Source organism: Aulostomus chinensis, chromosome 19 (genome assembly GCF_037954235.1).
Source record: "Aulostomus chinensis isolate RoL2024-O1b breed Wild chromosome 19, RoL_Achi_v1.0, whole genome shotgun sequence".
In the NCBI taxonomy this organism is placed as follows: domain Eukaryota; kingdom Metazoa; phylum Chordata; class Actinopteri; order Syngnathiformes; family Aulostomidae; genus Aulostomus; species Aulostomus chinensis.
The window spans coordinates 6758410-6772076 of NC_141338.1; the positions used below are offsets into that span (position 1 = coordinate 6758410).

General features: G+C 41.0%; 1 protein-coding gene across 3 annotated transcripts in view; it reads right to left on the reverse strand.

Moving 5' to 3' along the window:
• itga1 (integrin, alpha 1) overlaps positions 1 to 13667 on the reverse strand; it is a 68213-nt gene that overhangs the window by 27551 nt on the left and 26995 nt on the right. For all 3 annotated transcript variants that reach the window (XM_086186679.1, XM_086186678.1, XM_086186677.1), the window contains one exon: positions 3042 to 3162. In XM_086186679.1, coding sequence (XP_086042805.1) covers positions 3042 to 3088 — 47 coding nt within the window. In that variant the 5' untranslated portion in view covers positions 3089 to 3162. The remainder of the gene's footprint in view (positions 1 to 3041; positions 3163 to 13667) is intronic.

The window sequence follows — 13667 nt, forward strand, 5'->3', positions numbered from 1 at the left end:
ATGGTGCATAATACATTACAGATGTTTTCAGATAATTATCGTGTTTTTGAGCAAGGGAATGCAGTATATGCATGCTTGTGTTTGTGTGTGTGTGTGTCGACTGCAAGTATATACTACACACATGACTGCACACCTGCTTGCGTAACAAATCCATGTCCATATGTGAGTTTCATAACATCATGAGAGCCCTTCAGTAAACTGATGTTAAAAAGAGTTGGTCATCTGCCTCCATCTAAAACACTCAGCCTTATTAACATTCCTCTACTCTAATGAGCCCTGGTGAGACAGAGTGGAACAACAACACTCTCATCTTAGTAAGCTGCCTCAAAGAAACACACACACACACACACACACACACACACACACACACACGCACGATGTTATTATTCATCACTTATACTGAGCGGGGTGGAAACACTGATGGTTAAACTGATCTGTAAACAGGGTTTAAGTGAAAGATCAGAGTTGGTCACAAAACTAATCAATTATCGCCAATTAAGTGACTTTAATGTACTTCCTGCTTGCAGTGAATACAGCTGCAAAAAAGGGCAATCAAAGAAATTTATGTCTTTTAAGGAAGATTTAATCTTTTTTTAGCCAAGCTAAATATCCGAGTCAAGAAAAATGTAATCAAATTATTGAAGTTTCTTTCAGTATAATTGGTTTAGCCATGGTGGCAAAGCATGCATTTCTCTGGGGACAGCAATACTGGTCAGTCTGAAGGATTTCCAGAAGAAGGATTATCATAAAACATATTGCACAGACATTCATGGTCCCCAGAAGACTGACTCTTTCCCTGACTTTGGCATTTATGGTTTAACGTGAAATGCCTTTGATTCATTGACCAAATGTTCGGTTCAGACTTCTCGTGCTCACCTTAGGATGATTCATTTATTTGAAGGATCAGATCTATCATTTAGGTCTTGAAACATTACGGTTCATTGCTTATATGGACATTCTTTGAACACTTTTAATGTCAATAAGTGTTGGTTTTAGCTGTATTTTTTTTTTTGTAATTAAAATCTTTAGCAATTTCTGCACACTGTGAATTCACGTGGCTGCAATTAAGAAGCTTGCAACCACTTTTGTAAGTTAACACAGGGATAAAATAAAGCTCCACTAGGATTTTACAACTCATTCCTGTCTGTTACTAGACAGCAGCTCGCGAGAAGGCTAAAAATGATGTTGGCTAATAAGAAACTACATGAGCAGGACACAGTTACATACATCATATTTACATGAGGAACCTTGACTAGACTCAGGGTTGGCGGCCATCTGCCTACACTAGTTTGAGAGTGTGAGCATTCTTCGTTGTCATCCTGTGAATGCTCTTCAGTGGGACTTCTCCAATTGGGGAATTTTCCTAATTCCCAGCTGCACACAAAGACTTGAGTATCATCACAAACATCATAATCACCATCACTAATGAAAACGACCTAAATAAATGAACGCGTGCACCGCTTAAACCTAGCCTAGCCTAGCCAGTCAGTGTTGTTCTCCTAACTCAGATGATGGAACTTTCCTACTTCCCAGTTGCTCATGTACGAACTAACACTACCCCAGTTGCTGATTTTGCTTTCTCTAGATTTCTCACAATTTCTACAGAAAGAAAGAATCATTTAAATTTTTGGTGTTTCTGCAGTGTAGATAGCCCTCTCTGGGATCCATTCCATAAATCCTGAGTGGGAGGACAAACTCATGGTGAGTCAAAACTACCATGTGGACAGTTGTCTCACTAAATCATCTGTGCCACATGTAACACATTTTCTCGGTGCAGCTGATCCACATTTCAGCACTGATGAGGAACTGGGAGTGTGGAAGAGACATCTGCATCTAATCAGTCACCACCTCGATATGGCAACCCCAGTGTTACATCACTTCATGATCACTATCTTGTTTTCTCCATTATTTTCTCCCACTTGAACTCGCTAAGGCCTACACATCATTTCTAATTTTATCAACCTTCCCACTCATTTCCCTGGGACTCTACATCAGGTCTTTCATCTACTTCCACTCACTCCAAAAATCTCTGATATCCTCCCTCTGCCTCCCATTCTCCCCCCAAGTTGTTTCTCAAGTTCTTCAATCTGGTGCTTATCACTCCTCTATGGGCGATTCAGAACTTGAACAAAATGCTGCTATTTGGAGGGGGAACGGTGTGGAGGTTTGGTCACAGCTGGCTCCACGGATTAGCAGTGACTGAATTACTTTAACTCATCTCATATGAGTTTGATAAGATCATTACTGCCCAACAGCACCAGGTACAGCCTTGTGGGAAAGATCCAGACGCGGTGTTGAAACACGCTGAGGAGCAAACAGAGACATTAAGACTGAAAGATGTAGAGAGTGGGAGACGCAGAGCCATTAACCACACTCTATTTGCATTTAATGAGGTTTTAAAAAAATCATTGTGCCCGGGCAGTTATAGCGAGGTCCCACGGATGCTTGGTTTTGTTGTGTTTACAGGCTGCATATATGGATACTCTGGTGGGCAGTTTTCAGTTAACAGCTAAAGTAGTAAAGATCCTTGTCTTCACCTCATTACCGCAGCAGCTGTGCACCCCCGGCCCCTTACTTAATTTCACAGGTGAGCTTTTTTTCCTTTTTTTAACTTCTCCCCCTTGACATGGTGATTTAATCAGTGTCACTTCTCTTTGCCATTGCTGCTCCCACAACAGAACCAAACCACCAAATTAAACTTACTGCAATCATTTCTGGCTCCTAACTGAAATTAAGTTTGACATGAATGTCGCTCAGTCTGAGGGAGATACAGTGATTGTGAAATGTCTTCTTGATCTACAGGCAAAAAAAACCCAAAAAACCTAAGTCCACTAGCAACATTGCCACAGCTCCACATTTGTGCATGTGGAGCAGAAATGATACATGTTAAATACATGTGTTAAATTTGAAGAAATTTCCCCAAGGCGTCCATCAGATATCACCTTAATGGGTTTACGATACACCACCGGTCAGCTCAGTTTGCTTGTTGGTTTGTGCGATACATTTAGTATCAGCACCTCTTCGACTGATTTGACACTCACCATTTTCCCTCGCTGTTCTCAAACTGCTGGACCGTGTAGCCAAACATGTCCTCCAGTGGCCCATTGAATGATAACCCATTCTTCTGGTCCACGTTGAAGGACAACACACACACCAGCAGCACTGCAGGGACGAAGGAGGAAGAAAAGGTTACCCAGAGTCATTTCTGAGCGCATTACCCTTCTGAGCTCCAGCGTGCTTTATAATCTGACGATGAATAAATAAGCACACTCTGAAATAAGAGGCTTGTGTATTGATTTTGTCATATAAAAACGTAGAAGCTAAGCATTAACAAACATTCTGAATAAATATTTATGCCTGATTCAACCCAGAAATAATAAACATATGGCACTAAAATATGTATGTAATAAATTACAAGGGACATTTTTTATGATTTAGCAATCGTATTTAATATAAGAAATGTAATATACTGCAAATAGATGTTACAGTGAGATGAGGGATGGACTGTGTGAACCGCATCCACTGTGTACACTTTCACACGGAGTCAATCTGGAGGACACTGAAGGAATTTCGGACATCAATGTGAAGCACTTTAGTCAGAAAGCCGTCTGACCTGCAGGACAAAGACTTCTTCTCTCTTCTCTGCGTTCATCTGTCATTGAGCTGCATATCACAGAGGCTCTATATAAATCCATCCATGCCCCGTTGTGCCTGCATGACAATAACACTCTTTATATCTACTGTGAAAGGGAATTCCTCCAGTATAATTTATTCGATTCCTGGACTTGAGAGGGAGTGCAGAGGAGTAGAGGAACAGTAGGATTACAAGAGGAACGTGCAGATGCAGACCACCAGGCCACATACACGGAAACATAAATAATAAGCAGTTAATTGTTCTTTGATGTTGATGCCTTGTTGCCAAATCCAACAAAATCCAGAACTCTCATGATGGAGTCTGGAATGTGTTACCATAGTAATTATAGACTTGGTAGCCAAGCTAGCGGCAAAGTTAGCCACCATCTTGGTCCAGAGCAAGAAACGTGGAAGAAACAGCATGAACTGCCCAGAATATGGATACAAACTTTGTATTTTGATGATTGTATTTGAGATTGAATTGAAATGATGCAACAACTTTTTGTTGTTGTTGGCCTTTTCCTCTTCTTTCCCTGTGTCAAAGCTCTCCTGATCATTTACACAGCTGATATGGGTACCACCGTAGACTACCACGTTGATCCTGCGCTCCATGAGACGTTAGGAGTTTCATCAGGAGGATGTAGTGCTTTGGAGGATCACACTACTCCCCCCAGTGCCCCCATTGACCAGAGGAGGCTCTGGTGCAACAACCAGGAAACATACCTTCATCTGTCTTCCCACCCACGTACTCAACCAAGGAGGAGGCAACATAGGGATTTGTACTCGTGCCCCTCGATAGACTGCTCAACCACATCAACAACTGTTGAATGGAAAACCTTGAAATTTGGTACAGACATTCATACCCCCACAAGATGATTTTTTTTTGTAAATCTGGTGATCCACTTTTCACCCACAGTTATACTTCATTTGCGTGCTTTCGAGAGCAGTAATCGTAACTTGGAATGAATCAAAACAGGCTCGTTCTGAGTGAACCCTAGTGTAGTTTAATTGAAGTGAGACCACAATCCGACCCTGATCCGACCCAAAAGCATAAAAGTGACCCAAAATACAGGAGATTATGGGCTGTCTGAATGCGGCATTTATTCTGATGTAAACAGTAGGAGGACTGGTTTTGTTTTCTACTGAAATACAATGTTTGCTAGACATCTGGGCTGAGAAGCTCACATTTCCAGTGCTCAATTTTTGACCATTTAGAGAGACTTACACAAAAACATTTCCAGCTCTGCTCCTTCACAAAGCCCCTGAACAAATATATTTGTGCACTGTCAAGCCAAAGAGGAAAAACAAGGCAAATGTATCAATTTCAATTTGATTCAATCTTGTCAAACAGACTGTAGTTGAGAAAAACCAAGACAAGTTTGGTACATTTAATGTGAAAGGGGTGTCTTATCAACATGTTTTCATTTGCTTCACTCTCATCAGCTTTTTTTCGAACCACAGCTGTTTTCAAGGAAAAGGCTCTGATAAACCTGTGTGAACTGCATCAGCCCACCACCAAACTAGACTCAGACAAGCTGGTTAGCATTTAGATCCAGATCTAGGAGTGGACGGAGAGCTGAACAAGGATAAAAAGAGCATGAATATCGGATTCAGATCTGAATGGCGGAAAGAAATGGAATTCAAAGGATTCAAAGGAATTCTGGCGTGGCTTTAAAGCTTGTAAACAGGCAACTTTTTGCAAAGACATTAATTATAAGATAAATTATTCAAGCTTCACACCCCAGTTACTTATGAGACAAACTGCTGAATATACAGTATAGTGTGTGTGAGACAGGCAGGGGATGCATGCTGTCCAAAATTCAAGGAGACTTCGATGCATGAATTAAATGTATACGGTCCCCACCCTCCACTGTCTTATAAACAGAGAATTTATAAAAACACACTTCTGCCAGTCATCATCTGCATAGATTACATGAAGGATTACATTTTATATTCCCCTCTGGTGAAAAGAGAAAAAAAGCGAGAGAAAACCAGGCCTCCATAGTCGTATTCTGGAATCCCCGCCAAGAAATATTATCCCCCCTGTTTTTCCCTCGTTCCTTTCTCTACTTCCTCTGTTACACCACACCATGTCCCAGAGAAGCACCATTTCCTGTTCCTATTAACCTGATTATAGACATCCCCCTCAGGTATACACACTCACATGCACACACACACACACACACACACACACACACACACACACACACACACACAGAGCTAATTTAGCTGATTTAACATGGCTTCAGGCCAATCATGCCTTTTCATTTATCAGATACAGTACTGAGCTCAAGTACAGTTCACAGTCACGCCTGCTGGAGCTGTGAATCAATCACTCAGGAGCGTCCATCTATTGGCAGAGAGGTCTTTGTGTCCCCTATCATGTGTACCAATCTCATTTCACTCCTCACGTCATTCTGCTTGAAAACAAACAAACAACCGAACAAACAAAAAAACAAATCTGACTGTTATGTAACTGAGTAATTTTGTGAGACGAGGAAAAGAGGCCAGGGTCACCAGCGAGTTTGTTAGCAGAATAGCATGAGAAAGTAATGGACAGATTTTGATGAAATCTGGTGAAAAGATAGGAAGCACTACAACTAAAATTTAATGAACTTTTGGAGGCGATCCGGATCCCATTCTTGATCTTAGATCACGAGGACTGTTCGAGGCCACCGGCTGGATGTACTGTAGCTATTCAATGTATTTTTCGAGATATATCAATAATGAATTCTGATCAGATTTTATGAAGCTCTGAAATGTTGAAAGAAATTTTCTGGAAATTGTTTTGATTCTATTCTGGATTAGGGAGAGAAGGTGTATTATTTGATAAAATGGCAACAGTAAGAAAAATCCCCCCATTCTTTTGGTTACCAGTCTGACACATTTTCAGAGTCACTGGCACCTTCCTGAAAAGTTCAGCGATTTTCAATTCAGTTTTATTGCAGTCATGTTAAAACAGAAATGAGGAACTGGCATCATTTATCGAGGGAAAGAAATCATATTTTGTTCACCAGAAATGTTTAATCAAAATCATGTTCGAACAGCACCACCTGAAGACGAGACTGCATCTGCGTTCTGTCAAAACTACGTGGTCCTGATTGATGCTGGCAGTCCATCAGCCTCGTGAACCCACAATAAAAGCCTGCCGCCTTCAACCCGTCATCAAAAACCAAAAATGAGTCCAATTCAGCTTGTAACTGTTCTTCAGGACATCACACTAAGTAGCAGATCTGGTCAACAGTGACACAGATCAGCACCTGTTGGCCCGACAGACATCAAACCGGCTACAAAAAATGACCCCCAGTCTTCAAAAGTCTCATTCAGCTACAATAAAAGCACACATGTGATGAGCACCTGCTCATGTGTAACATATCCAGACGACTATAATCGGCTTTAAAGCTTAACACACGTCAACACCTGCGGGACACACAGTTGTTAAAGAAGCCTGAAACTGAACCTTAATCAGTGGTAGTGAGAAACACGTGTAAAGCTGATTTAGGTCAGAGAGTTAAAACCAACCCTCAACATTAAAGTAAGCAAACATCTGTGGTAGCTCGGGAACTGGGTCGTGTTAATCTTACATTAGCTGATGTGAAAGGATGAATGATTGATGATTTTTTTTTGGGGGGGGGGGTTCTTATTTCTCACAAGGGCCCTTATTTGACCCCTCAGTGAAACAAAGACAGAAGGGGCTTTGGGTGTGCCTTTGAGCCTCCCACCAACATGTGCTGGTGTTTAACTGCAGACACTGACGAGGTAAAGACCTTCATATTCTGGCATGGCCGAGGGCAGCCTCCAGCCATGACGAAGCTAGAACAGAAATATTTTCTCCTTTGTTCTTTTATCTTTAGCTGTTTTTCAACACAAAGTGTTTTTTTTTTCTCCTAGTTTCCAATAGTCCTCCTCCTCTATCTTTTTTTTGTTCTTCGATTTAATATCATTTGGTGCCCCAATATCCATCATTTCCCATCTAATCACTTGCAACGGTAATCACAAGATGAACTTCTGAGGGACTTTAGCTTGGCTGACTTTCACTTCATTTTTTTCCATTTGGCTCTCCTCTCGGGAGCTGCTCCGTTCTTGGCATATATGCAATGTGTGTGGGTGTGTAGTGGACACAGAAGGGCATATTTGTATGCAGCCAAGAGGCCAAATTCCAGTTCAAGAGATAATGTCTGAAGACAGGGGAAGATACAGATGTTAAGGCAAACTCAAATTAGAAAAGTACCTCCAGATATTGAGTGGCTGTTTTATAAAGAGATAGACCGATAAAATAAAGGGCAGGCATTTATCATCTTCATCAATGCTGTTTTGCTGTCTGATGGTTAGCAGGATTACACAAAAGGCATCAATTCACTTTCTTGAATCATTAGTTGTTGATCTGAGTAAAGGAGCAGATCCAGGATTTGCAGGATATCTTAAAAACTAATGGACTGATTACTTTCGCATGTTCTTCAAGAGATTCTATCTATTTTGAAGTGCATTTTAAGTCTTTTTTATGAATACTTTGCTAGCCTGTTCACAAATCTCATTATTTCATTCACATGTCAACTTTAAGGGGTGGGTTTACGTACACGGTTGCTATCAAGCTAGCTAGGACATCAAGTTTAAAACGATTTAGCAAGCGGCATACAGAATTAAATTCAAAGACTATTGAAAAAAATGGACAACTCCCGGCTGGGACCATGTCAAGCTTGCGTCCTTGTATTTCCAGAAATGTCTAGTTTTCGCTCTTCGTATTGGACATGATGATACCGCCCATTTTGACTGACAAAACATGCACTGAGCTGACCGAAGTAAGAACATGTAGGAATAAGTCAATCCCCATTCACTATAATTATACTTCAAAAAGTACAATTCCAGTCATAAAGCATGTTTTTAAAGTCCAGCTTTAGTTAGACTAACACAATAAATCAACCTTTTTCTAATATCAGGTAAACATTTTGCATGTTCACCTTTAAGCATGCTAACAGTTGCACCAAACACAGGCTAAAAGGAATGTATTCAGTTTAGCCAATTTGGGTTGGGTCATAACCAGACAGGGAGAGGAAAAGTAAGGGGATCTTTAAAGTGTTTACATTTCCCCCTGAGGGGACCAAGAAAGTGTTCTCTAAATTTCACGGCAATTCTTCACACAGTTGCTCTGATACTCATGTCTGCGTTAGCATTTAAGTCAATTTATAGTCACATAAACGATCAAGGCTCAACCTGACGCATCATTTAATCTGCTTCCTCTCCACTACCATTCACTATTTCACCCTCCCATTGCTCTGTCCCTCAGGAACATCCTCTGTCTCGCTACTATTCCATTCATCCTTGTCATCCGTCCCCCCTCCCACCTATTCTTGAAGAGCATCTCTGGTCAAGCATCTTCTACTTCATTGACTGAACGTGTTTGCTCTATGGCGCCACAGTGTCAGTTTCCCCTCTCAGGCACTTCCAGATGTACTCTCTAGAGCTTCCACCGGTGCAGAAAACATGCAGGCTTACAAGCTGAGACCAACACATGACATCATTCCCCCCGATGACTGTCAAAGCTTTTATCCCCGCCAAAGTCTCTCTCAATAATGCAGGGGTGGTTGACACTCTTCAAACCATATCCGTCGAACAGAAACAAGCCTCTAAATTTGCTGATCACTATAGTTTTAACATGCAAGGAGCCGCTGGGAGGAGGAGGGTACATCAAACAACTCCGGGGGAACTAAAAATACAAACACACGCACACACACACGCACACACACACACACGCGCACACACACACACACACACACACACACCCAAGGGTCAACCGCTGACCTTCCCCCAGAATCAATAAGCAACATGCAAAAAGAACCATGAGTGTTATGCAAGTTCTTTTGGGTAAACTCTGATAAGCTTACATCTCTGCAGGTTTGCTTCACAAAGGCAAGCAGAAACTGAGAAAAAAACAGATATACAACTGAGACTCAAATGAGCGGGAAAAGTAGACTGTCCTCGCTTGCTCAAGGCAAACAGAATTTCATTTCACTTAAATCTCTATAATGACTAGATATGCAATAAATTTGACATAATAATAACTACATTTCTCATTTTTAATAACAGGTTTGGTGTAATAAACAACGTACACTACAACTTTAATTATAGTTTCACACTGCTGCTATCTTTACCTTGTTTTTCAGAATCAAATGACAAGCAGACTGATCTACACCATCCACTGACATTTCTAAAACTTTAATGGGTAAATGGACAGTAAGTGCTCTGAGTGCTCTGCTTGAAATTTAAAGTTGACACAATTAATGCTGTGCTTATTTTGCCGTCAGGCAGTTCAGAGCAACACCTTCAAAAAAAAAAAAAGTGCTCTGAAAGGTCAAGGTGATGCTTTTTACTTCACATGAGAAACATTACTGAACACTGAAATAGATTTGTTGGTGTTATCATTGCATCTATTCATATTTGTAATTCACAAATGATTTTTTTTTTTTTTTGTAAGGTGAAAAGTGGTCAGGGAAGGTCATCAAATTCTGTACTTACTAACCAAATCAAATCTTTATCATTTTCACATTAAAACAATGAAAAGTATGTAAGAGGAAGACAGAAGGACCATGTGATGTCAGCCCTGCAAAATGCTCAGTCTTTGAGCAGGACATTATCTAAAGTCCAAAAAATGATGCAAACAATGCTCTGAAATATTGCAATGTACAATGTGACATGCCAAGTCCCCCACAGCAGCTGGAGCTAACGTTACCAACGCGCGTCTGGAATTTGAGAAGTTTGAACAAATTTTTTTTTACAATGCACAGATGTAAAATGTAACATGGTAAGCAGTGACAGCGTACTGGAGGATTTTCAGCTTTGCAAGAGGTCTGAGTCTGAGGTCTGTGCGCTTTTGCATTTTCAGTGTTTGAACAATAATGCGATTATACCTCTATGTGTGACAGTTCTGGTCATTATAATTGTGCCATGACACCGTTTCATTTTCAGTGTGTGAGAAAGGCAGCAATTTCAGTTACTTTTATTCCAAAGAAACTTTTGTCTGGCAGTAGAGCATCATGAGCTCTGTGGAAGTTGGTGCTGGCCTCCTGTTGTTGAGGTTAATGTGAACATGTTGCCTCAGGCAGACGCTGCAGCTCCTCTGCTCCCTGTATGATGCCAGTTTGATGGATAGCTCTGGCCTGCTGCTGGCCTGCACTGAGAGGGAGGGGGGCGGAGTGCTTGATGGGGCCTGGTGCACAGATGCAGCATTGCTCTGGCTTTAAACTCACACACACACACACACACACACACACACACACACACACACACACTAACCAAGGTCTGAGGCTATCAGCAGTTTGCAGATATTGCGGAAGACTGTGTGACTCAATACGTATGAGTGTGTGAGCAAGTGTATTACTTGTGTTTCTTCCAAAATATCAGAGGTCTTCAGGAACAAAAAAAACTGCTTTAAAAAACTTTGAATGTCAGAAAATTATAAATAAAATTGTAACATACGAGACACATTTTCATTACAAGTCAAAAAAATCACAGAAATATCAGAACCACAGTAGAACGCCACAGGAAAAACTACAGCTCTGGTTTTAAATCAACCAAGGTTAATGGATTGCACACGTGATTTATTGCTGTCGATTGCTAGATTTCTTGAACTTGGCACAATGTTCGTACATGGTCGAATTAAATGTAGCCAAATGTGGTTTGGGGAGACAATCATATAAAAGCTCAGTTGACCAGGAGTTTGTGGCTCATAATACAGAGCTGAGGAATAACATGAATTAGGTTTGTGGTTGGATCTCAGCTGGGAAAAACATTGTTTGAGGTCATTTTTAGATCTCCTGATCTGCAGATCATGGAGGTGTAGATGAGACCAGCTTCATATGTCTCTTCCTTGGAAGCAAACCAAATAGGGGAACTTCTTGGTTCTGAGAACTGGAGGAACTAGTCCCTTTCTTTGTGCCTACTGCAGGAAATAGTTTTGATTAGTAATTCAACAATAGTCATTCTTATAAGTAGGTTTTGAGGAAACGTTTTTCCACTTTATTTCAAGGAGGAAAAGGAAACTTGGAAATGTAAATGTATGTTGATTGGTCAAACAACCACCATGTTAGCCATGTACATAGCTGAAAAATGAAAAATGGAAAAAAACACAGACGAATGGACCAACAGTGTCCACAACATACAGACACCTCCAACTTCATTTTTCTCCATCTTGCTGCTGAGTTAAAAGCCCATGAATGTTCTTACAAACTGACTAGTCAGAAAATGTGCATTGGCACGTTCATAAGTGATTAAAGGTGAAGGATTTGATCCTATCGAACAACTCTGCCATGGTATTCTGTTTAACTTAAACTGCACAGAAAACACTGTTTCGCTGCGATTTTCACTGCAGTTCTAGTCGTAACTGTGTTAAAGATAGAGGTGCCAGATCAGAAGAAGTTTTGTAAAAATCATATGTCAAAGCGGTGAAAATGACCAACCTTGTTTCTCTGATAAAAATAACCATCTCTGCTTGTCTGTGTTCTCTTTAACCTCTGCACTCTTCACTCATTCCCTTGCTGTTACTAAAACTGGAGATAATGCAACCTCCCCCCCCCCACTGCAGATTTGCTGAAATTGACCTCCCATCTGACTTTCTGTCGTCTCGCTTGCAGCCCTCCTCTCTTCACAACCTCCTTTATACTTCCCCTTTTACCTCCCTTTCAGCCCCACATGCCTTATCCTTACTTTGTGGCCCTGATGTCTAACAACAAACGTGCCGTGCAAAAGGTCACATGGCTGAAAAATACCTCCCATAGTACCCGTGTTCCTGGAACGATATGCTCACCAGAGACAGGACTATGAACAAGTTTCTGTGTGAAAAACTGATATTCTGTGCGCATCTGTGCAAAGCAGTGGAGGTAAAAAATTGTCTGCTGCTTGACCACGATGGCTGGGGAATTTCATACGGCAGATGTAGCCATCCGTATTAACTTTTCAGTGTTTCTTCAAGATGGAAGCAATGTTAGGATTAGTGACAAAGTGTGAAAACACATGCTTTCATGTGCTCAGTGTGTGCCTGTGGGTGGCTTAACCTTCCTCTGAGGTTAAGACTCAAGCAAGCTAACATGATATGTGATTTCCCACCTTCATGGCTGTCTTGTTTATTTGAAAATCTTCTATGAAAGATATTCGCTTCTCTCCAGAGTTGTTGGGTGAAGTATGGCGATTATCTCACTTTTGTGCAAGTTTGTTTTTGAGCTTAGAGGCTACTTAAGGACAGATTTGATTCTCCAACAAACAGTTAATGGAGTCATTTATTCATTCAAGCTTATCACGCATTTCAAATCTGATATGCTCACAACGCATTTGCTGGATTTAACAATTTGAGACAGGCCAAGTAAAAGGCTTCATGTTACTGTTAAACCCATAAGACCCTTTGAGATGACTTCCCACTCGCGGTAGAGAAAAGAGAAGGGTTTGGAAAAAACGTCACCTTGGCAACCCACTCTCATTTCTCTCTGCTGTGATGGAGGAGAAGGAACATGATGGTTTATGGATGACTCAGTTCTGTGGCACAACCCAACCCTGGCGTGCGTCTCTGACAGTCATTCATGTGATAGTCATTATTCACTTTTATTTGATGCAAAAAAAGCAACTCATTAATTGCTGCTGTCATTGACGTTCATTTGCTTATTTTTCTCAAGAGGCTTTGAGGTTTCAATTCCACATGATTACCTCTGACTTCCCACTAAAGGTCTGGAGCCCCCCCAGGGTCGGACTGCCTATTCGGAAACTCTGAGATCACGGTGATAATGGCAGCTCCGCGCATCAGTATACACTTTTAGCAATTTTATGTCTTAATTGTGTCCCGTTAGGCCTGTCACACACACACAGTATTGTTTGTATCTGATCTGCAGCCATGTTGCTACGACCTTTATATGTACAAAGTACCGTGTACCGCAAGTGTGGTTTTCAACTGTTATAGTGAATTGGTTGCATCAAGAATGTGTGTATGTGTGGTTTTTAAAAAAAATAAAAACAACAACTTTTTCCCACTGCTTGTACTGGAACACAGTCAG